The 22,938-nt window shown below is 41.6% G+C and overlaps 2 protein-coding genes across 3 annotated transcripts in view; one reads left to right on the top strand and one right to left on the bottom strand.

Annotated features, from left to right (window-relative positions):
- The window catches only part of unc5cb (unc-5 netrin receptor Cb), a 132,965-nt gene that overhangs the window by 44,891 nt on the left and 65,136 nt on the right, over positions 1–22,938 (bottom strand). For both annotated transcript variants that reach the window (XM_082539682.1, XM_082539683.1), the window contains exons 3-4: positions 14,279–14,422; positions 7,933–8,036 (exon numbers count right to left, since the gene is read on the bottom strand). In XM_082539682.1, the coding sequence (XP_082395808.1) occupies positions 7,933–8,036; positions 14,279–14,422 (248 nt within the window). The remainder of the gene's footprint in view (positions 1–7,932; positions 8,037–14,278; positions 14,423–22,938) is intronic.
- Positions 34–5,784, top strand: LOC309710334 (uncharacterized protein). The gene is made up of 2 exons (XM_082539694.1): positions 34–79; positions 5,360–5,784. Exons 1-2 carry the CDS (start codon positions 68–70, stop codon positions 5,714–5,716), a joined length of 369 nt encoding a protein of 122 aa, XP_082395820.1. The 5' UTR covers positions 34–67; the 3' UTR covers positions 5,717–5,784.

Below are 22,938 nucleotides of genomic sequence, written 5' to 3'. Positions count from 1 at the left end.
CGCAGGGCACCTACCCCACCCTCATTCAGATCTGGCGTTTGGAATTATTTTGGTTTTCATGTGACGTATGACCCTGAAGGTAAGCGAGTCATGGACTAAAGTAAAACAGTATGTTGGATGTGCCATGCAATGCTCAATTACATGGGTGGGAACTAGTGTGTTAGCGCAGTTAGCTCGTTAACGGAGATTTGCCGTGTTGTGGTGTTAAGGTCATTTCAACGAGATTAACCTGAAAGCACTAGAGATGGACCGATCCGATATTACGTATCGGTATCGGTCCGATACTGACCTAAATTACTGGATCGGATATCGGAGAAAAATAAAAAATGTAATCCGATCCATTAAATATCACGAAAGCACCTCGCAAAACTTGCAACACGCCGTAACTCACCTCAGAACGTTAGCAGTCGGAGCAGTATGCATCACGTGATAGAGCAGCTGTGGCATGCCGGACCTGTGGTGGTCTGGATAGCATGTGGAGCTTCGCTAGCAACCCGGCATTTCATCTCCAACAAAGTTATCCCGAGAGAAGTAAAGCAAGTGTGTAAGTCCATCTCTGAATGTTTGTAAAGCATTCCCACGTTAAGCTTAACAAGCGACTGCCTCTCGCTCTCCGGCTGCTACTTCAATCGTGAAACTGCTTAAATGATCAGCTGATCGGCTTTTCTGTCGCGAGTCCGTCTCTCTTGTTTGTTTTTGGCCCACTTTGCACCAGAAAGAGGAAACCAGCGGCTGAACAACAGCAGAACGTTTAAGCTTGATAAGCTGTTGTTAGAATTTATTTAATATTTCTTTCTACACCAGGATCTTTTTCTACGTAGCTGACGCTGGTAACTGTGCAGGGGCGGATCTAGCAAAGTTTAGCCAGGGGGGCCGATAGGGCATGAACAGGGAAAAGGGGGCACAAAGACATACTTTTCTTTCTTATTCTCATTTAAAATGTCGAGCTTTTAATAAATAATTATCTGACACCCAAAGTTTTAATTTGATGTAAAATGAATAGAAGTCAATTACTGTATATAGTAACTATTAAGTCTAATATATACCCTAGTAAGCTATAGTACTTTTTACTTTGGGAAGGTACCATCTGTGCAGTCTGCAATTTTGTTGAAGAAAGATGTTGAATCTATTTAATATTTCTTGAAAAATAATTGATTTCTGTGCATTTTTTTTCACACTGCATCAAATTAAGGTTGATTACGTCGATTAAGCATCATGAGGTGGCGCGTGAGGGGTGGTTCCTTATTTTTTATTTATTTATTTTTGTTGTTGCTGGGAGTTGGAACCCTATTAGTTAGGTTGCTTAATATTTACGCTAAGTACTCTTTAAAATACCAGAATAGGGAGGATGGTGTAGGTCTAAGTTTATTAGATTGATCAGTATTGCTGAACTATGAAATATTTTTTTTGTATACAGGTATAACAGAATAGCTTTAGTGTAGTTGTTGTTTTAAACTTGAGTATGAACTTGCAGACTTGCAAAATGCAGCAAGATATTTTAAAAAACAGTTTTGTTGATTAAAAAACACTATATCGGATTCATATCGGTATCGGCAGATATCCAAATTTATGATATCGGTATCGGTATCGGACATAAAAAAGTGGTATCGTGCCATCTCTAGAAAGCACTAGTGGGAACACAACGAATATGACTGCACATTTACGCCGACATCATCCTAGTGCAAAGACAAAAACAACAAGCATGCTACTAACTTTAGCCGAGTCATTTAGACAGCTGTTAGCACATGATTCTCCTTATGCTGCTGAGAATATAGCCCAGAAGAAGCGGATAGTATAGCTTTTATTTTGGAAAGAGACATTTCTCTGTAATAAACTCTCTTTTCCAAAGATGCATGATTCCTCAATCAGATACAGGGCTTGCAATATCGCTAGCCTGACGTCCTGGGGCTAGCGATTTTTTCAGTCGGGCTACCAAAATCTATCTCTTCCCTGCCCGTCGGGCTATTGTAGGAAGGAAAAATATATGTCAATACTTTTGCATTCTTTCAGAAATGTAGCTGGGTAATTATGTCATTGGCATCGGTGAGCCACTGTCAATATGTGACATATTGAAATCGCGTTTGAATTTGCGCTTGTTTTTTTGCTTTCACTTTGCAATCGTGAGAACTGTGTATAGAGAGCGACAGCACTGATCTGTGAGTGATGATAATTTGTGCACCAATTCCTCTGACATCGTCTTATTAATCGTTAGTTTACTATGCAAACATGACAAGTGAAATCTCCCGCAGCAAGCTTAAACATGTGAGAGGTTGATCGCGCAGAGAATCGGTGAGCTTATGTGAGTGCGTGTGTAAAAGCAGCAGGATATATATTTGACTACGATGACCTGGATGACTGAGAACCTTCACAGACAGATATATATTTTAGTTCTGCTGAGCCAAATAAGACAGGTCAGGGTGAAGAAGTGACAGCCAAAGAAAAGCTTACCACAAAACGGAGAAGTTATGACAAATCAGACTATAAGGCAAAAAGAAGGTGCAGCTTTATGGTTTCATGGACAAAATAATTTCTGTGGCTGCAATATGACGAGCTAAATAACCAGGGCTGCACATAAGTGGTCCGCAGGTGCGCATTCGCTGTCAAAATAAAAAACACGCACAAGGGTTAGGGTTAATTTTAAAAACTGTATTTTTGAGTTAAAATATATATTTATAATTTTAATAAATGACAAATTAAAAAGGCATGAACATTTTTTTTGTATCGAAAAAATATCGAACCGTGACACCAAAGTATCGAACCGAACCGAACCGTGAATTTTGTGTATCGTTGCACCCCTAATACATATATATATATATATATATATATATATATATATATGGCACATCCAACATACTGTTTTACTTATATATATATACATATATATATATATATATATATATATATATATATATATATACCTGAAAAATAGGATCATGGCCAAGCTTGAAACCTGGATCCCCGTAGCCGGTTACCAAGATTACGTGAAGTGCCCTCAGAAGGTCTGCTAGATGATGTTAATGCAGCACTACGGGCAATACCTACAACCACGATTACCGACACTAACAAGCTGATCTACAATACGGCAGCAGTGATCAGTGAGATGCTTGGCTACAAGTTGAACAGCCACAAGGGGCAGTACCCTCCATGGAGAAGGAGGCTAGAGGGCAAGATCAAAGTAGCACGGAGGGAGGTTAGCCAACTAACGGAGTTGCAGAAAGGTGCGACAAATAAGGTGCCTAAGAAATACAGCAAGCTGTCCATACCTGAGGCCTTGGAAACTGCCAAGCAAAGACTCACAGCCTTGGCCAGCCGCTTGAGGAGGTACACCAGAGAGATAGAAGGCAGGAGAATAAACCAGCTGTTCTCCACAGAACCAGCAAAGGTGTACTCTCAGTGGCAAGGGAACAATAAGAGAACAGCACCACCAAGGCTGGAGACGGAGCAATACTGGAAGAGCATATGGGAGAAGGATGCAACCCATAACGGCAATGCTCAGTGGCTAGAGGATCTGAGGGCAGACCACAGCGACCTCCCTGAACAGGGTCCAGTAACCATCACAGTGGCAGATATCCAAGAAAGGGTCTCCAGTATGAAGAGTTGGACAGCACCAGGGCCCGACATGGTTCACGCCTACTGGCTGAAGAAGCTGACTGCACTCCACGAGCGTCTGGCAGCACAAATGAACCAGCTGCTAGTTAACGAGAGACACCCGGAATGGCTAACTGAAGGCCGGACGGTCCTGATCCCCAAGGACCCCAAGAAGGGACCGGTCCCCTCCAACTACCGACCAATAACCTGCCTCAGTACTACATGGAAGCTCCTGTCAGGCATCATATCGGCTAAGATGAACAGGCACATGGGTCAATACATGAGCGGGACACAGAAAGGAATTGGCAAAAATACCAGAGGCGCAAAACACCAGCTACTGGTAGACAGAACAATCAGCCGAGACTGCAAGACCAGACTGACCAACCTGTGCACTGCCTGGATTGATTACAAGAAGGCCTATGACTCAATGCCCCACAGCTGGATACTGGAATGCCTAGAATTGTACAAGATCAATGGGACCCTAAGAGCCTTCATCAGGAACTCAATGGGGATGTGGCGTACAACACTAGAGGCCAACTCCAAGCCCATAGCACAAGTCACCATCAAGTGCGGGATCTACCAAGGAGATGCTCTGTCCCCACTGCTGTTCTGCATAGGCCTGAACCCCCTCAGTGAGATCATTAACAAGACTGGCTACGGATACCGACTACGGAACGGAGCAGTTGTCAGCCACCTCCTGTACATGGATGACATCAAGCTGTATGCCAAGAGTGAACGAGACATCGATTCACTGATCCACACTACCAGGCTATACAGCAATGACATTGGAATGTCGTTCGGACTGGAGAAGTGTAGTCGGATGGTAACAAAGAGAGGGAAGGTAGTCAGAACTGAGGGGATTGAACTACCAGAAGGCAACATTGCAGACATAGAGGACAGTTACAAGTACTTGGGGATCCCGCAGGCGAATGGGAACCATGAAGAGGCCGCTAGAAAAGCTGCAACCACCAAGTACCTGCAGAGGGTCAGGCAAGTCCTGAGGAGTCAGCTGAATGGTAAGAACAAGATCCGGGCCATCAACACGTACGCCCTACCCGTGATCAGGTACCCTGCTGGGGTAATAGGCTGGCCAAAGGAGGAGATAGAAGCCACTGACATAAAGACAAGAAAGCTCCTTACCATGCATGGAGGGTTTCACCCCAAGTCCAGCACCCTGAGGCTGTACGCTAAGCGGAAGGAAGGGGGCCGGGGACTGGTGAGTGTCAGCACCACAGTCCAGGATGAGACAACGAACATCTCTGAATACATTGGGAAGATGGCCCCAACTGACCGAGTGCTCAGTGAATACCTCAGGCAGCAGAAACCCAAGAAAGAGGAGGGAGACGAGGAACCATCATGGAAGGACAGGCCCCTGCACGGTATGTACCACCGGCAGATAGAGGAGGTGGCTGATATCCAGAAATCCTACCAGTGGCTGGACAAAGCTGGACTGAAAGACAGCACAGAGGCACTAATCATGGCAGCACAAGAACAAGCTCTGAGTACAAGATCCATAGAGGCTGGGGTCTATCACACCAGGCAAGACCCCAGGTGCAGGCTGTGTAAAGATGCCCCAGAGACAATCCAGCACATAACAGCAGGGTGCAAGATGCTAGCAGGCAAGGCATACATGGAACGCCATAACCAAGTGGCCGGCATAGTGTACAGGAACATCTGTGCCGAGTATAACCTGGAAGTCCCGAGGTCAAAATGGGAGATGCCCCCAAGGGTGGTGGAGAATGACTGAGCTAAGATCCTGTGGGACTTCCAGATACAGACGGACAAAATGGTGGTGGCTAACCAACCGGACATAGTGGTGGTAGACAAACAGAAGAAGACGGCCGTAGTGATCGATGTAGCGGTTCCGAATGACAGCAATATCAGGAAGAAGGAACACGAGAAGCTGGAGAAATACCAAGGGCTCAGAGAAGAGCTCGAGAGGATGTGGAGGGTGAAGGTAACGGTGGTCCCCGTGGTAATCGGAGCACTAGGTGCGGTGACTCCCAAGCTAGGCGAGTGGCTCCAGCAGATCCCGGGAACAACATCGGAGATCTCTGTCCAGAAGAGCGCAGTCCTGGGAACAGCTAAGATACTGCGCAGGACCCTCAAGCTCCCAGGCCTCTGGTAGAGGACCCGAGCTTGAAGGATAAACCGCCCGCATATATATATATATATATATATATATATATATATATATATATATATATATATATATACTCAACTGAAAAGAGGAAGCACAGAATTCAGATTCTTCCTTGTCATTTATTAGTGGTGAATCTATTTTGCAGTCCATGTGAATTAATTTTGGCTGGTGAGCCAGGAATCACACCGGTAATTACATGGAACGGACGAACAGTCTTTTGGCAGCAAGTTCTCTGTATGCAGGCAAATTAATGTCCTTGCTGGTACACTGTCATGGGAACATGTCAGTGGAAGTTAAAACATATGACAATGCAGTACATGGACAGTCAGCAGATGTGCATGCCTTACTTGTACTTTTTTATGACAGAGAAGCCACACGGCACATGATTTAAAAAAAAAAAGTGCTGTGAGAGTATGGGGTTTTTATGGCTCCGCCACAGCTCTGCCATCCTGCCAGCCTCTTGCTCTCTGGGCAAAGGCCTGCAAAGGAACCACAGAGTGAGCTGACAGCTCATTGGAGGCCTGACAACAACTCAGTGGATCCAATCCCCGACAAACCTTAACAGCTCTCCTCCTTCTGCCTTCATCCTCTCTATATTTTTTTGTGTCTTGAGCCGGTGAAATATGACAGATCTTTCTCTCAACAGCGGCTGCTACATATTTCTCCAGATTCATATGTAACCACAGACTTAGCCCATCTGCTTTTTCCAAGGTTTTTTCTCTGGCGAGCTTATGTGAGAAGAGGCCTGACAAACACAGATGAAAAAGCAGCATTCGGTTTTGTTTGTTTTCCCTCCGAGGCAGCTGAGTTTGAGTTCAGAAGAAAAGGGTGGGGGAACTATCTAGTAAAATGGGACTGTTGTCTTTTTTAGCAGCCATGAGGTAAGAGGGACTAGTTAAAAGAGCTGGAAGTGTGCCTCTGTACACACACTGAAAAGTCAGGTAGATCATGGAAAGAAAAGTAAATAGAAAGCAATTACTGACTTTAGTCTGAATACAAGTGAAGGGAAATCTGAAAAGACTATAATGTTTTTAAAAGAGGTCAATTACTACAATAGCTAAACATCGTATGAGTGCTCTGTTTTCTCAATTGATGGTATCTACACTAAAACAACAGCGGCTCCTTTACTCCAGGCGAACAGAATCTCCTGTTTACTCTTCACTGTACATCTGGATTGCCACAGCAATTCAGAAGGATGTGGTATGATTGTAATCAAGCTAGGTCTTTGATCGCTACACTGAGCTAATCCAGGGCTTACAGTAACCTCAGACAGGCTGTAGAAATCACCATTACTATACAGCTGTTACAGGAAAACTATCTGACTAAAGCCTGGCTTGTATGAGGAGAGTCTGCGGAGTGCTACTCCTAAACTTTCGTCCATTGAGCTTGTCAGCACTTTCAGCAGGGATAAATGCTGTGCAGTTCCACTCACTTAACTCAGCTTTTCCAGGTCATTCATAAGCTTTTACAGAGTTCAGTCCCTACAACTCACAACTGGTCCTGCAATCTCAACTGAGCCTTTTCAAATACAGTCCTAATAGGGTTCTACTGTCGGGCAGGGAGAAAGAACGGCAGGGAGGAGATACTGGCCAAGCTAAGGTAGCAAAGTCACACAACTGAATGTATTTTTTTTTTTATCCCTCGGCAGATAATTACAATTTTCTCTCCTCCAAATTGCAGTGACAGGCCGATGTTCAGGAAATACCCAAAGAACTTTAATAACCCGGGCAGTGGTGAAAAATGTCCTTATCTGCGCAGTGTGGCGTGTCAGATTTATTCAGTGTTATTTTATTTGAAACCTCTGAAATAGGCAAGTTTAAAACTGAGGCAAATTCTGTAATCAACACACAGTTTCTACCTGAATTATTTAGAGAATAGAAGAACAGAATCAGTGACTGACACTACCAAAATTACAATATATGCTAAAAAATGCATGAGCTCACTATGCAGTACAATATTGTAGGTGATATTTTAACATTTTATATACTTAACAAAAAATAATGCCAAGAATAATGATGGCATATCTCCAAAAACCCATCCCAAAAGTCAGTGAAAATTACCTCTTTTTAAAGAAGTCAGTTGGGTGGATTTGAGGTGAGAGCATTTTGCCTTCATTTCCCTGAAAAGTACTTACCTGTTCAAACATATTATCCTAACAACAAACGTGCACTGGCTTCATGAAACACCCTTTTGGACCTTACCTCAGCAGCTGGGATGCCTTCGGGTGGGCGACATTGAAGTAACACTTCCTGTTCAAGTGACACTTCTTTTCCAAGAGGTTCCTGGTCAAATGTCTTTCTCAAGTCTGAAAAAACACATAAAAGACATTGTGTATTAGTGCTAAATGAAAGTGTATCATACTGGAAGATCGACAGTATATCCTGAAATATGTTTAAGATTAAACACAAAGCCGACCAGTGTTAATGTCACAAACTATAAAAACAATTAAAAGAAAAGAAAGGTTAAGTTGTCAATAAGACCTGCCTATGTAAAAGCAGTATATATAAAACAGACTATAGGTGAGTGTTATGTCTCCAAGCTCATCTTCAACACACACACACACACACACACACACACACACACACACACACACACACACACACACACACAGATTGCTTGAAATAGATGGATGGAAAATATGGAGAAGGGGCTCACTTGCGCTCCATCAGAAAACCAACATTTTCTTGGCGTGAGAGCCCTTATGGATTAGTGCAGGGAAGGTATAGTGGAGCTGACAGGCTAGGATTACTGAAGGTGTCATGCTACACTGGAACCTGAAGCCCATTAGACATATATCATGCTGCACAGACTGAGACAGTAGCAGTGGGCATCAACTGACGAGAAGGGGCGAGGAGAGGAGAGGAGGTACAGTAGTACTTAGCAACGTTAGAGGCACTGAAGCATCATGTCTACAATCAATCCTCCAAACCCCAGTGATACCATTTTCACAAGCATTGCAAAATTCTCGTCATACACACTTTTATTGACACATTCGGTTTGGGGGTGAATAACTTCATTCAGCAAAGCACAAAAACATATTTTATTCCAGACAACAATTCTACATAACTTTGTTCCCTTTCCTGAGGAGACAAATGTACAAAATGTGGCACCTATACTGTATGTGGATGAGGAAACGCGCACAGTCAAGAATGACTGAAGGGTAAAACAAACCAAAAGGCTCTATCACCAGCTGTCTCTTTCTTTGTGTGCGTCCGTGCGTGCGTCCGTGCGTGTGTGTGTGTGTGTGTGTGTGTGTGTGTGTGTGTGTGTGTGTGTGTGTGTGTGTGTGTGTGTGTGTGTGTGAGTGAGAGAGAGAGAGAGAGTGTGAGTGTTTGTGTGCATGCGTGCGTGCCATCACAGCAAACTGCAGCAAGAAGTACCACAAAGGTGGCCTTGAGTAGTTGGTAGATATTTATACATCTGTCAGTCAATCGGAAATATGACAACTTACCAATGTCGAGAATGCAAGCTTTATAATCTAACAGATGTCACTGGTTATTCTACCAAAAATGCATTTTGAAATGTAATGTAATGTAATGTTTTGTAATGTATGTTAATTTTTCATCAAAATATTGAAAAATAATGTCATCTACTGTATTTTATTTTACCAGGAAGTCTAACTGAGATGAGCTGCTCAGAGGAGAGACTTGGACATGATTGCACCCATTAGAGCTCTTTTCTCTAGAAAAACAACCACATGCCACATGTTACTTACTACATTTAATTCGTTTTACATTGCGCTTCAAAAAAAACAAAAAACCCAGTTATAAAACTGTATTTTGCATTACACCAACTTCCTGTAGCTTTTGATGTTGGCAGCACTGAACTATACAAGCTATAGAATGAAGGCTGACCTGAAGATCCTATTTTTGATAAGCCAACATGGGCTCTTAATTAACATTAAAAAAAGTTCACCCATCCCTTCTCTATTTTTTTAAATGCTTAACCAACCAGAGTTGTGACACTGGGGACAGAGAAGCGGGGCAGAGACAGAAGAGGTTGCCTGTCCATCACACAGCTAACAAACACACAGAGATTTGCATGATGACATCCACCCTTATGGACAATTTAGAAAGTCCGGCTAACCTAACCTGCATGTCATTGGACTGTTGAAGCCGAAGTACCTGAAGGAACCCTAAAAGCAGAGGGACCACATGGAAAGTCCACAGCAAGCAGATATATTAGTTTCTTCTTCAACCCACACCTAACTGTGTCCATGAAAACAAATCCTGCAGTGACCTTCATTCAGGGACTCGATCTTTTAAAAGGATACAGCTGTTCTTCTTCAGAGAACGCTGCTAATACAGAAATGTACAGCTACTGACATTGTGTACCAACATAAGGCACAGATTTATTATATTTTATAGTCCTAGAATAGCACATGGACTTTAGATGTGGGCATACAGTCTGAAGTGACACAGATCGTATGGCAGGATTTGCACTTGAAAAGTCAAAGCAAACTGCGTGTAAATCTCTAAAGACTCTCAAGACTCTTAGGCACAGTGTGTAACAGGATACACTTTCCTTATCTATCATAGTAAAGAAATGCTTTTCAGTGTCTGGGGAGATGGTGTATGAATGGATACAGAATGAAAAGAGCATTACCACCTGTAATAAAACGAGAGATCTCCAAAAACTGATCACAACAGATTTTTTTTTTTTTTGTTTCTTCATTTGCTTTCATTTCATTCAATAGCTATTAGGTTTAGAGACATTATTTTAAAATAGACATGTTTCACTGTTTAGAATGAACTGGTCTGCATCCCCAAAGGGAAGAAGACAGATCATGTTCCTATTACAGAATACATGATGATGCAGCACCTGGAAACACTAAAGAATACCTATAGTCATTTTACGGTTCATTTTTTATTTGGAAAAATGATCCTTAAAATAACAAATTCATGAGGTATCCTTGTTCCAGTTCAACCCGTGAGTACCCGTGTCTTCAGGGGAATATGTTATAATTCAGCACATTTCAATGTATTGTAATGGCTGAAAGGGTGACTGCTGAATTGAAAGTAATTTCCGTAAAAGTCTGGTATGAAATTAAAAGAAAGAATGACTGCAGGGGTATATTCTTTGACAGAGGTTTTTCCAATTCAATCCAAGGACACACAAGCTGTTTGGTTTCCTTAAGATAAAGTGGGCAGGAGGAAAGGAAAGGAGATACATCAGAACTATTCTATAGCGATGGATGCTACCTTAACGATAAAATAATTAGAAGTCACGGTATGACAGGTACACACTGATAACTTTATGATTTATAAAATTTGCACTACAGTCAAATCTAACAAATTAAATTATCTGTCCAGGTACTCTGGCTTCCCCCACAGTCCAAAAACATGCATGTGTCAGGTTAACTAACAGCTGGCCATAGGTGTGAATGTGAGCGTGAATGGTTTCTGTCTAAGCTCTGCATTGGACGGGCGACCTGTCCGAGGTGTTTTGGCACCCCCGCCCCTGATCCTGAATAAAGTGAAAACACCCAAAAAAGAGAAAATATCTATTGAGCAACAGTTTCTGAAATACCAGACTTGCTGATGCCAGGTGTCAGAGGAGAATGGCTAGACTGCTTTATGTTGAAAGGAACGGAAAAGTAACTCAAATAACCGTTTGACATGTCAAACCTTGAAGCAGATGGGCTAAAGCAGCCACGCGAGGCGCCACTGCTATCAGCTAAGAATAGGAAACTGCAGCTAAAGCTCGCATGGGCTCAGAAGATTGGAAAAATGCTGCCTGGTCTGACAAGTCTTGATTTCTGCTGTGACATTCAGATGGTAGGGTCAGAATTTTGCATAAACAAAACTCAAATCATCTCCAGCTGGTTTCATGAATATGACAGTAAGTTCACTGTATACAAAGAACTCCCATGGCCACAACATCTCATCTCACATCATGTACATGCAGGCGATGAATGGGCTACAAATGTGTCAATATGGACCAAAATCTCTCACGAATGTTTCCAGCACCTTGTTGAATCTGTGCCATGAAGAACTGAGGCAGTTCTGAATGCAAAAAAAAAGTCCAACCTGCTATTAGCAAATTGTTCCTAATGAAGTGGCCGGTGGGTTCCTATTACATATTTTATTCTCTTTTTGTTTGGAACAAAACCCAATTCTTTTTCTTCCTTTCATTTCATAGCTCTTCTTAGTTAAATTATGCATTTACTATTCAGAGCATAAATTCGCTTAACAGGCAACACTGTTACTATCAGTGGCAAAGGCCAGTGTTTGTGTGTTTATGTGGAATATTCACACTTTTAGTCCTCAGCCTTCTTATTCAACTAAAAATTGAACACCCGCTGCTTTTGTAGTTCACTAATCAAAATGTACCTGTGATGAAACAGTAAGTAGCATACGAGCGATTATTTTGCAATATAGATTTTTATTGGATGTCGGTTTAAATTACACCTCCCTGCTGGAGTCTCTCCTTTCCTCACTTCTCGTAACCCTGAGCGGTACTGCGGCATAGAGGGTGTGGGAGCAGCTGAGTAGACATTCCTGCGGGAGACACACCATTCTCCCCTCAGCAAGCAAACACTTCCAGCCTCGCAGGCCCACAGAAAGATACACATATGACAACCATTACCTTAAGTGGCTACTTGTCAGGCAAAATTACACCAGCACTGCGGACTTCAGAAATTATTACTTTTCTTGCTTAGTAAATCATTAGCTACTGGTGCAATCCGATATCAGGAGGCCTACTCTGAGAGTTTTAATCCCGAGGAAAGTCACATGCAATGCTGCTTTGGTTTTACCTGCTCCAAAAGTCCACAAACAGACAAGAAAATCAATTTGCTCTCTCTGTGTATGATTCCCCTCCGCTAGTCCTGAAAGCCATTTCTTCTGATTTGATTAATTTATTTAATTTGCTTCTGTGAAAATACTTTCATTACCCCTTGGTGGCAAGCAATAACTGCACCCCAAAAATAGAGGCCAATTAAAACGGTTCTGTGGAGGTCACATGAAGGGAAGGACACACAAGAAATGCACACGTTCTCTCTTCCTCTGACAGGCTCTCACAATAATTTCAGCCGAACTTCCAGCAAGTCTGAAAGCTCCTTCTTCAACACGGCAGCCTCTTAACTCATCTGCGCTAGATGTGACTCACCGTCTGATTAAACAGTATATGTTTAGATGATGGGAGAGGAGAGGAAAACAACCCCAGTTTCCATTAGCCTAACGGGATAGAGTCTGGCTCTGACAAGAAGCCTGCCTGGAGAGAAAGCCCAGTAGAGGAGCTAATCCATTCAGCAGAAGCTAATGGGAGGGGAAGAGGGGTCCATTGTGATTTGAGGGATAGGTTAGTGCTGGCAGGCTGCTCATCACGGGTGATTATAGGAGGTGGAGCAGCGGGAGTGGACTCAGTGGGAGACTGAGAGGCGTGATTCGGATTCACCAGGCTAGTATAATAGAAGCAGTAATAGGAAGAGATACTGGTGTTGGAAATAAAGGGGAATGCACTAAATTCAGAGACAAACTGTGCAGAATATGGAGCAAATACAGAGTTAGTAATACAAAGAAGTGGAGATGATCGAATAAAAATAGGGAGAGACAGCTCCATCACTGCTAAGTTGCTTTTAATTGAGCGGTTCAGGTGAAATCCTGGATATTGACTTTGCGAGGTGCTTTCTGATGCACTGTATAGCAAAGATGAAATCATTCTGACAGTTCCCCACCAAACATCAACAGCTCAAGTCATATCCTTATCCAGTTTTGACAATATATTTGACATAAACTACAATACACTCTCCAAGTGTGTATTGCAGGGTTTTTTTTCCCCAGTTTGCCACAAGTCTAAAGAGAAACAGTGAAGATGGGAAAGATGCATCAGTCACGGTGCCTTGAAACTACTTGACAGGAGGTGGAAGTGCAATGATCTAGCCGATACTATAATAGGATTTCCTTCAGGTGGAATTTTGACAAAAACGTGTAAGTAGTTGTGTCACGTAATAGCTGTGTTGCAAAAATGTTGCCTTGATGTCACAGTCAGACTTAAGCAGCTCTTGCTTTCTGCATCATGTCTTCTGGGGTTTCATTACCCTTTTTTTCTGATTTTCTTTGCCACATCCTTTGGGGAAAACTGTTAAAAAATGAGCCCAAACTTTAGATCCAGTACAGAATGTTTCTCATTATTTAGAAACAATTGCGTGGTGCTTTTTCAGCAGGACGACAAACCGAGAACAAAGGAGGACCATACACAAATGAAGTCATAAACATGCACCACAGCTCTCCTAGTGCACAGACGCCACTTCAGCTCTTTTTCTCCCCCTCTGTGCTTCTTCTTCAGGTCTGTGCTGCCCGCAAGGAAACCACTGTACTGGCTTTTTACCAACTCAAGTTCAAAGGGACGCTTGAATCTCATGTTAGCAAAACCTCCTTTTCACTGCTACTATCTCCAGAATCTGTGAAGATACACAAGTCCATCGCTGAGATGCGTTTTCTTGGCAACCGAGAGGTTTTGTTTGGAGAGAAATACAAAGATGAGAGAGATGATAAGTGAATAATGGCCTGAAGAGAGGGATGAAAGGAGGGGGAGTATACTCACAGGCGATGCGGACATGAGCTTTGCGGCTCTTGGTGGTCCCAGCGGAGCTCCAGGCCACACACTGACACCAGAAGTCCTCTGGCCCAAACAATTCCTCCACTTGCTGCCGAGTGATCTCTATGCTGGCCTCCCTCACGACCAAACCTGGGAAAAAGAACATAAAGGATTTTTTTTTTAAATCACGGAGACGTGAAACAGTAAACAGAACAAAAAACAAAGAATTGACCGTGCAGGACAATGACATTAATTTGAACACCAGAAAATATAAACAGATGGACAGCTGAAATGGTTAAAATAATGTGACATCATACACACCAAACTCAAACAACACATATCAAATCAAATCAAATCACTTTTATTGTCACATCACATGTGCAGGCACACTGGCACAGCACATGCGAGTGAAATTCTTGTGTCAGCCTGTCCTGATTCTAGAGCCAGAGCACTGAGCTGCTTGGGTCTGGGCCTTGTGGGGGAGGATTCTCAGCGTCATGGCTAACACAATCCTGTTTGCTAACTCCTCTGATTACTGCTCATCTGGGTGCCAGGGCCCAAACAAACAAATCATCCCCAAAACAAATGCCTCTACCCACAGCTGCCCCTCTAGAGCAGATTATGCTGCTACCATAGCGTGTGCACATCTCTGCATGTCTGTAAATGCCTATTTGTTGGAGCATTTGAGTTATGTACATGCAACCTAGGAACAGTCTATGTGTGCGTTATGTGACACACCGACGTTTATTGAAGTACAGTGCTTATTTCATTTCTCAATCCATAATATTTTTTCTGACAGGATGGGACATTTAAGAGGACAATGATGCATTCAAAAAGGCTAGGTTGAGAAAAAAAATGCATTTGCAACAGACTGCGTTTTGCAGACATCATGAGAATCTCAACAAGTATCCGAACTAAACCGAGAGCACGCTTGTAACTAATAGAAGTAAAGTATTCCATATGTATGGAGATGGTCCCTATAACTGCATTTGGATGCTGCTGGGCACTGGAACATCTCGCATTTTGCATGGATCCACATCCAGCAGTCCTGCAACATTTGTGCAGATTTTTTAAAAAGAACTTTCACGCTGTGAATATCCCATGCCACCTCATCCCAACAGTGCTGCCCCATTAGGCTTAGATAAGGGGTTTGTGTATCCTACTGGAAAGAAATTAAGCTGATGTCATTTTCCTGGAACTCTCATGCTCATGTACCTGGTCAGCAATGATGTGAAAGTGGGACTATCAAATCGCTGCCAGTTGTTCTTGAATCGCCTTTTTGTATGCATTCCCCGCACCATTACACCATCAGCAGCTGCCTGTGCCATCAGCACCATGTTGTTTGTATACCAAATTCAGACCCTGACATCAGTTCCAAAACACTGCCTGTCATTTGCTTCCCCCCCAGTCATTAGTCATCGAGTTTTAGTGCCTTGCCCTGTAGAAAGGTTTGTTGTTAGCTGAGACGATGACTAACTGTTTGTTGAATTGGTAACAAATCTATTTTAACTCAGCACTTAAAGAGTGGTGCAAACTTTTTTTCTATTTTTTTCTGCAAAAATGTTCAAATCTTTGGGTCATTTTAATCCTATTGTTGAACATTAGGTTGTCTGCAACAACCCCCTATCATTGTCTGTTAATTCAAAAAGAATAGTGTGGCTGGGGTCTCTTGACAGGGCACAAATTAAAAGGGCTGTACAGAGTGCACGCTAATTTAAACAGTGGGCTGTGGTGGAATTAATGCCTGTGTTGACAAAAGACTACAACTGTAAGGGAGTTTTTTTCTTCTTCAAAGTTAGAGTTACTGTATTAAATGAATAAATTACCTATTTGCAACTTTAAGGGTAGGTATTGATAGGTACCAGTTTTGAATTTTGCACTTTTTGTTTTTCTACTGTACCATTCTCCAAGTCATAGCTGTCAAAATCATTTTATATCTTGGGTCGGACCAGTGAAGCTGCCCTTTCTTTCAATGTAAAGAAGTTTAACAACATCCCGAATGAATCTCTGAGGTATCTTATTATAAGATAAAGAAGAGCAATTTCAACAGTACGTCTCAGGTTTCATACAAGATGAAGAAATGCTGCTCAAGTAAATGAAAAATCTGTCAGCACGACTCTTTGGACTTAAATTGTGAGAATTAATGTACAAAATAACTGAATATTTTCTGGTATCTCATTGCTCAGAGTGTTTTGTAATAATAAAACAGACCTTTTTTTTTTTAAACCAAAGACCCATATAAAAAAATAAATAAGTATTTCTATAGCAGATGGTGAAAAAAATGTTCCTGTCATGTCACTGTTTATCTCTATTACTTTGGTGCAGTGCGAATGGCCAGTGGGGGAGGTCTTATGAAAACAGTAAAAAATGTATGCCCTCCTTCACTTTTTCCACAGCCTGACTGGGCCGATTCTGGCCCATGGGCATTATGTTCGACACCCCTGCTCTAGATAATCAAGTTTGGAAATTTCCACAAAAAAAATAAAAAATAAATCACAAAGCAACAAAGCTTACAGTGTTTGGGCTGAGCCAATAAAGCAGAAAATATCATTATGTAGGTCTTACTGTATGTGTGCCTTATAGCAACCGCTGACAGTAGTACTGACCATTCTGTCAAATCATCATTGCTTTGTATTAGATGCAACTGTGTTGTGTTGACAGATCTCCAAAAACAGCTCTGTGGCATCTAAATCCAACATCAGCCAGAGCTCTAAACTGTATATCTGGGTGTTTCTAACTTAGCCATTATGCTAAAAATATCTTTTTAACTAAGCTTACCTAAGAGACACCATGTGCTGTCAATGTGGCATCGCTATTATGTACAGTCTCAAAACTGTGTCATAGATCATTGACTCATCTGTGCCGCAATGTGCATTTAATCAGTAATCTAATCTCTGACTGACATCCAGCTCTTTGCAGCGTGAATCACTGCCAACTGATTCAGATGATAAGCTAATTTGCAACAATTTGTTAATTTAGTTTGTGATGTGAAAACCGGAGAAGAAAAGAAAGAAGTAATCTGAATCAAGGCTCCTGGCTCAAATCAAACGTTGTGCCGGCTCAGTGTTACTTTAGTTTTACATATGTGCAGTCATCTCTGCCACTCATGTTAATGTAACAGCAGACTTTCTATCACTAATTATTATGTGAGAGATTATTGCCTGATAACTGCCTGAGACAGCATCTCAGGAGTGAATACTAATCCTGCTCTGCTGGTATGCCCATTAAAAACCATTATCTCTGTGTAAATCCTGAACCTTTTTCCTTAGATTATTAGAGCACAGCTCTGATTGGTTTATATGGTAGCTGTGTGACATTCTGGTTGAATGGAAAATGCAAAAGAAATTGGATGGTTAAAAAACGAACATGCCAATTTATTTCAGGTTCAGTGAATTCACACAGCCTCCTTGTTCTGGCACAGAGCAAGCATAGTGACATCCCACACACTAGCTTACCTCTCATGTAAAATTTACACAGTGTGCCAGCAGGCAGGGGTACAGCCACGTCTATTCTGTCACCGTTTGCTTCGGCGTGTATGGCTTTCAACACATATGTGCGAGTGCCAAAGAGTGCACCTCTGGTCGTCGCTACTTGATGCCAGTATGCTCGCCTGAGAGGATGTTTTGTTAGTTTGAGAATGTGATGATGGATGTGCTTTTGTGGGAGCATCACATCCAGTCTAGCAGAGGGAAAATCAATAGTGGAAACAGTAAGTAGATTCTCATAATTCTCAGAAGGTCTAAAACGTGCGCAAGAATCAGTCATTTGTTTTTTTTCTGTCAGCGCTGCAGACATAAAGGGCTCTACAGTGATCAATTATCCGCCTGATGTTGTTAGCATACTCTATACCATTAGAGAATCGAAAATGATGACGATGCCTGCAGTGGTTATCAGTCTCCTTTAAGAGTCATTCATGACTTCACGGGGATTACTAAACCTGGATTAAACTCTTCCTTTCCTGTGTTGCACTTCAAACACATCTGAAGAATCACCCTGATGGAAAAATCAGAGCTCTGAAACGAGCCCGCTGACCTCATCCAGTGACTTCATGTGTGCTCAGCTAGAATTTCTAAGTGTGCTTTATATCAATACAATGATAACAAAATAAAACCGGCCATTCAATTTAAAATCAAGGTGTGTAAACTGTGTCAGGGCCAGTGAGGCGGGGCTACTATCTTCCTAAGCCATTAATAACTGGCTAAATTAGGGGCTTCATTTTGAGAGGATTCATTATTTATGTGGTTTTTAACATGAGCTAGCCTAGCAGCCTATTGTTAGCACCAGGAAACATTATTGATCAAACCAGTCAAGCAAAAAAAGGCGCCATTGGTCACTGAAGGAGAGATGGAGGAGGTGGGAGGCATAAGTGCCCTGATATTCTTGTGAGATGAAGGGTGCATCTGTTAGATCTTTTAACGTATATCTCAGAGAAAGTGACAGGCTGTCTCCGGTGTACGTTACACTACCTGCACCTACATATAATTAATTTGCTACTCATTTGCACAGATCAATGCACTCTCCACTCACAGAGACTATGAAGTGCCTTTAAAAATGCTACAATGTTTTTGGGCCACGTTAAGCACCTACAAAATCTTCAAAAAGGTTTTGCATTCAATACCCAGTTATTTTGCTTGGGTGTTGTATCTGTCCAGGCTTACTTGCATGTCCTTTCTAGTTCTTTTTATACCCAACAAACAAAATTAAGTCCTATAGAAGCAGTAAAGGTGCACTTACTTTGTCACAGGACTGCACAAAATGCTCTGTTCTGTAAAAATGTTCTTTTCACATGATTGTAGATGCGCACATGAGCCAATTTCCTTTGACCTCATATTCAAGGTGGGTAGATTACAATCTAGTATTGCATTTATTCAACCATTTCCTAGTTGACATCCCTCGTTTGATCATTTTACACAATACCACAGGAAAGTTTTAACATAATCAGCAGAACATCACTCAGATATATTTATTGAAGCCATAATGTGCAATGATATTTTAGTAATGCAAGCTGGGTAGCTAATGCCTTGTTCTTACCTTTAAAATTATGAATGTTTTCTCAGTGGCTTTGGTTCTAAATGACCTGCCTTTCTTTGTGAAACACCTGCACATAAAGTGAAGCTCACAGTGATAAAAACATTTCAGACAGTACTTTTTAATTCGCTTCTTCTAATGCACCTTTATCTACCAGATTGTCAGAAGAGTCTGTCGTCACATACGGCAGACAACTGAATAACCAATCACAGCAAAGCAGCCCTCCTGCTGATCCAATCTAGCACCAACCAATTTGAAATGGTTTATGGCCACATGTCAGAATGACGCTTCCTTCTGGAAACTGTGTAAATATAAGTTCCCTTTTTCTTTTGGACTATTTTTCCTTTGCACAGGCAAATGCACATGCTGTTTTACTTTTATAACTGGCTGCTGATCAAAAGAAACTCTTCAAATGGCCCCTTTACTCTGCATGTAATCACCGGCTCCTTACAAAAAGATCATGTACAATCATGCCACTTGTTGAGGTGTTAATCGTTTTTATGCAGTGTATTTTTTTTTAATGCTCATGTGCTACTTGTGGCTTACAGCACCTTAGATTCATGGGAATAAAAAAACCTTTAGACATTACATATACCTGAAGCCACTTCAGCACCAGTGATGTAAGGCAGCAGGTAAGTTGGTTCATGCTGTGTACAGTGAATCAAGTCCTGTATTGCTGATTGCATTCCAGCTACTGATGACGCACACATTGTGCTTTCAGCCGGTAGGATTTCATGACGCAAACATCTTAAATTTTAAAATGAATGTCATTTGCGTCATTCAGTGCCTTTAAAAAGTATTCGCAACATTTACATTTATATGTTTTACTGCCTCACAGGATTGAGTCAAAGCTGATTTGTAGCCTTTTTAACAGAAGAAAAGTCCTTTTTGTAAGTAAAAAAAGAGAGAGAGAGAAAGAGAGATGTGTTTTTGAGGAAAGCTTTTAGTTGGCAGAATTACAGCTGTGTAATTCTCTTTCCATTTCTTAGAGGCTGATGTTCCTGTACTCCAAAGCATGTTCAGTGACAGGAAAATTGTGTCTTTTCCCTGACATGTGCTCATCAATCACATTTTCCCAAGTTTTTTTCTGGGATGTCCCTGTGTTTTTATTGTATGGTTTATGCTACAATACTGATCGAAGAAGGTGAAATCTTTTAAATAGAACCTAGTTTTATCTTTTTAACTATGTGCCCTTTAAAACCTTTGCACTATGTCTCTTCCCTTTGTTTGTGTATATTTGGGATAAAAGTCAAATATGTATACAGTGTTCCCCTGTATGTATAGCACTGTGCAAAAGTGCAAGGAGTAAAGAGTAAAAAATTTTAAGTTTTAACAATTTAATTGATTGTATTTAAAAGAAAAGTTGAATGGAATTTCTACCCTTTGTCTCATAAACATTTTTGATCTCGCAATCTCTTATTTTATGATCAGAACACCTTAACAGAGGTAAGACGAGAGAAAAAGAGAAAATGGGCTCAAGATTTACTCGTACAGAGGAAGATATCAGATTTCTTTAGGCTACACTGTCAGTGTTATTGACCATGCTGGCCGTATTCTATTGGTGCTTCTTTTTTGTCAATCTGGGGAAATCAGAGCGCAGTGGAGTGGGATGAGAAGGGCTACACACATCCACTGAGCTCTTGTGGTGTTGTGTGTGTTTGTGCTGGGTGCAAGAGCATAAATGAATGAATGTCTTTGCAGTAAATAGCCTGTGGATATGGCTATGTAGAGTGGGTGCGTGTATGATGTGTGGGTTGTTTTCCGTGTTGATGCTTTTAGCTAAAAACCTTCTGACATAAAGGCTAAGAGCCACTGATACCTCACCCTCTTCTTTGTCATAATCATAACTACGAAACACAAGCTCAGATCGGTGTATTCTACCTAAAGTACACTAGGTCACAAAATAAAAGTATTTCAGGTTGGAAAGCGTGTTGTTTTTCTTGTTTTTTTCCCCAATAACTCCTTTCATGTTTGTGCTCACTGCAAGAATCCTTTTGTCTGTGTATCTGCTTTTGTATCTTGTACCACTGCTGTAACACTTCTTTTGTATATGCTCTGGCTGTCATCTTTAACACTGCTATTTTTTCCCCCATACTGTATATTGCAGTAAAATGGAACTTCAGAGGTATTTTATATTAAATGCCAAAGTTAAAACACGCTTTCCGATGTTCAAAGTGTATGCATATGTGTGTGAATTCACGTTTAAGTAAAGGAGAAACTATCTGTGTGTGTGTGTGTGTGTGTGTGTGTGTGTGTGTGTGTGTGTGTGTGTGTGTGTGTGTGTGTGTGTGTGTGTGTGTCAAAACAGTGGAATGAAAAGGGTAAATGCGATGTGATTGGTACCTGTGGGTGACAGAACGAACTCAATTTCCAATACAGCGGCTGAATGCAGCCAATCAGTGCTGGGCTGTTGTGTGTAATGGCTCTGGTGCCTTTGGGGACTGAATTCTTAAAAACAACCGTACCGGAGCTTCACTACCATCACTTCCTCTTGATGCTCAACAAAACAGGTACGTAAACAGACATATCCCAAAAAGTTGATTCTGTTCATCTATGCGCAACGTTTTCAGTGGAAGAAACGTTTCATCACTCACCCAAATGAACTCTTCAGTCTCAGCTGCATAATGACGGAAACTGGAACCACTGACTAACAACGAGGCACGAGCTCAGTTTAAAATGTAAATTGACAAGAACACTGATCCACAGTCAGGAATACTATTCACAGAAAATTGGGAAATGACTGCAATCACAGCACTGAAAGATCTACCCTTTTCTTAGTTCAGAGATGGCCGTTCTCTTTTCACATACGCAGCTTCCTTGACTTTCCCGCTCAAACCACCTTTTCTCCCCCGACAAGGATGTAACAACATCATCGCTAAAGGAGTGACATCTGGTCTGTAGGGGTTCAGGCCCAACAAGGCAGCTCTTCTGTGTTGTGCCAAAAGTTGCTTGGTATCCCCAAATTACGGCAATCTCCTCAGCACTTAATCGCGTACATCGTTTTGCTCTTGTGCCAGAGGACCCGATCCTCGGGGCAGAACAATTTTTGGTGTACTGTAGGGTGTTTTCAGGTTTGAAAGCCAGAAAAACATTGTGTTTTTGAGAAAAAAATGCATCTCAGCTGTTGCTAAAACTCCTGACACATAAAGGATCACTAATCTGTGTTGTTTAAGAAGTTGAGGAAACCTGCAGAAACTGAAGAGGTCAGTTGAATGAGCGGCAAACTCTTTCTCCACTCCACAAACACTGTTTGAAAAACTTTCTGGAATATCCTTATCTGGATTATTGAGCAGGCACTGAAACAAAATATAAACACTCAAATGCATAAACGTATGATTGTGATGGAAATGATGGTGCCAAATGAAAGATACCTCACCTACAGTCTGAGTGGCAAGGTCAGCAGTTAAATATGCTGGACAATAAGATTTATAAGCAGAGATTCACATTGAGCGTATGTTTGTAAAGACACTTTTGTCAGAACTCATACTCATACACTTGCTTTTGGGAAAATATGAAAACATCATATTGTGATTCAAGGTTACGTTTCCAACTTTTTATCAGAACAACAATCTTCTGCGAACCTTAACCAACTGCTTTGATTTTCTTAAACGATAATATAAAACCAAATCATGTTTTAG

This window comes from Aulonocara stuartgranti (genome assembly GCF_965226115.1).
Source record: "Aulonocara stuartgranti genome assembly, chromosome: 7".
Lineage (NCBI taxonomy): Eukaryota > Metazoa > Chordata > Actinopteri > Cichliformes > Cichlidae > Aulonocara > Aulonocara stuartgranti.
This window is presented reverse-complemented; position numbering and strand designations above follow the sequence as displayed.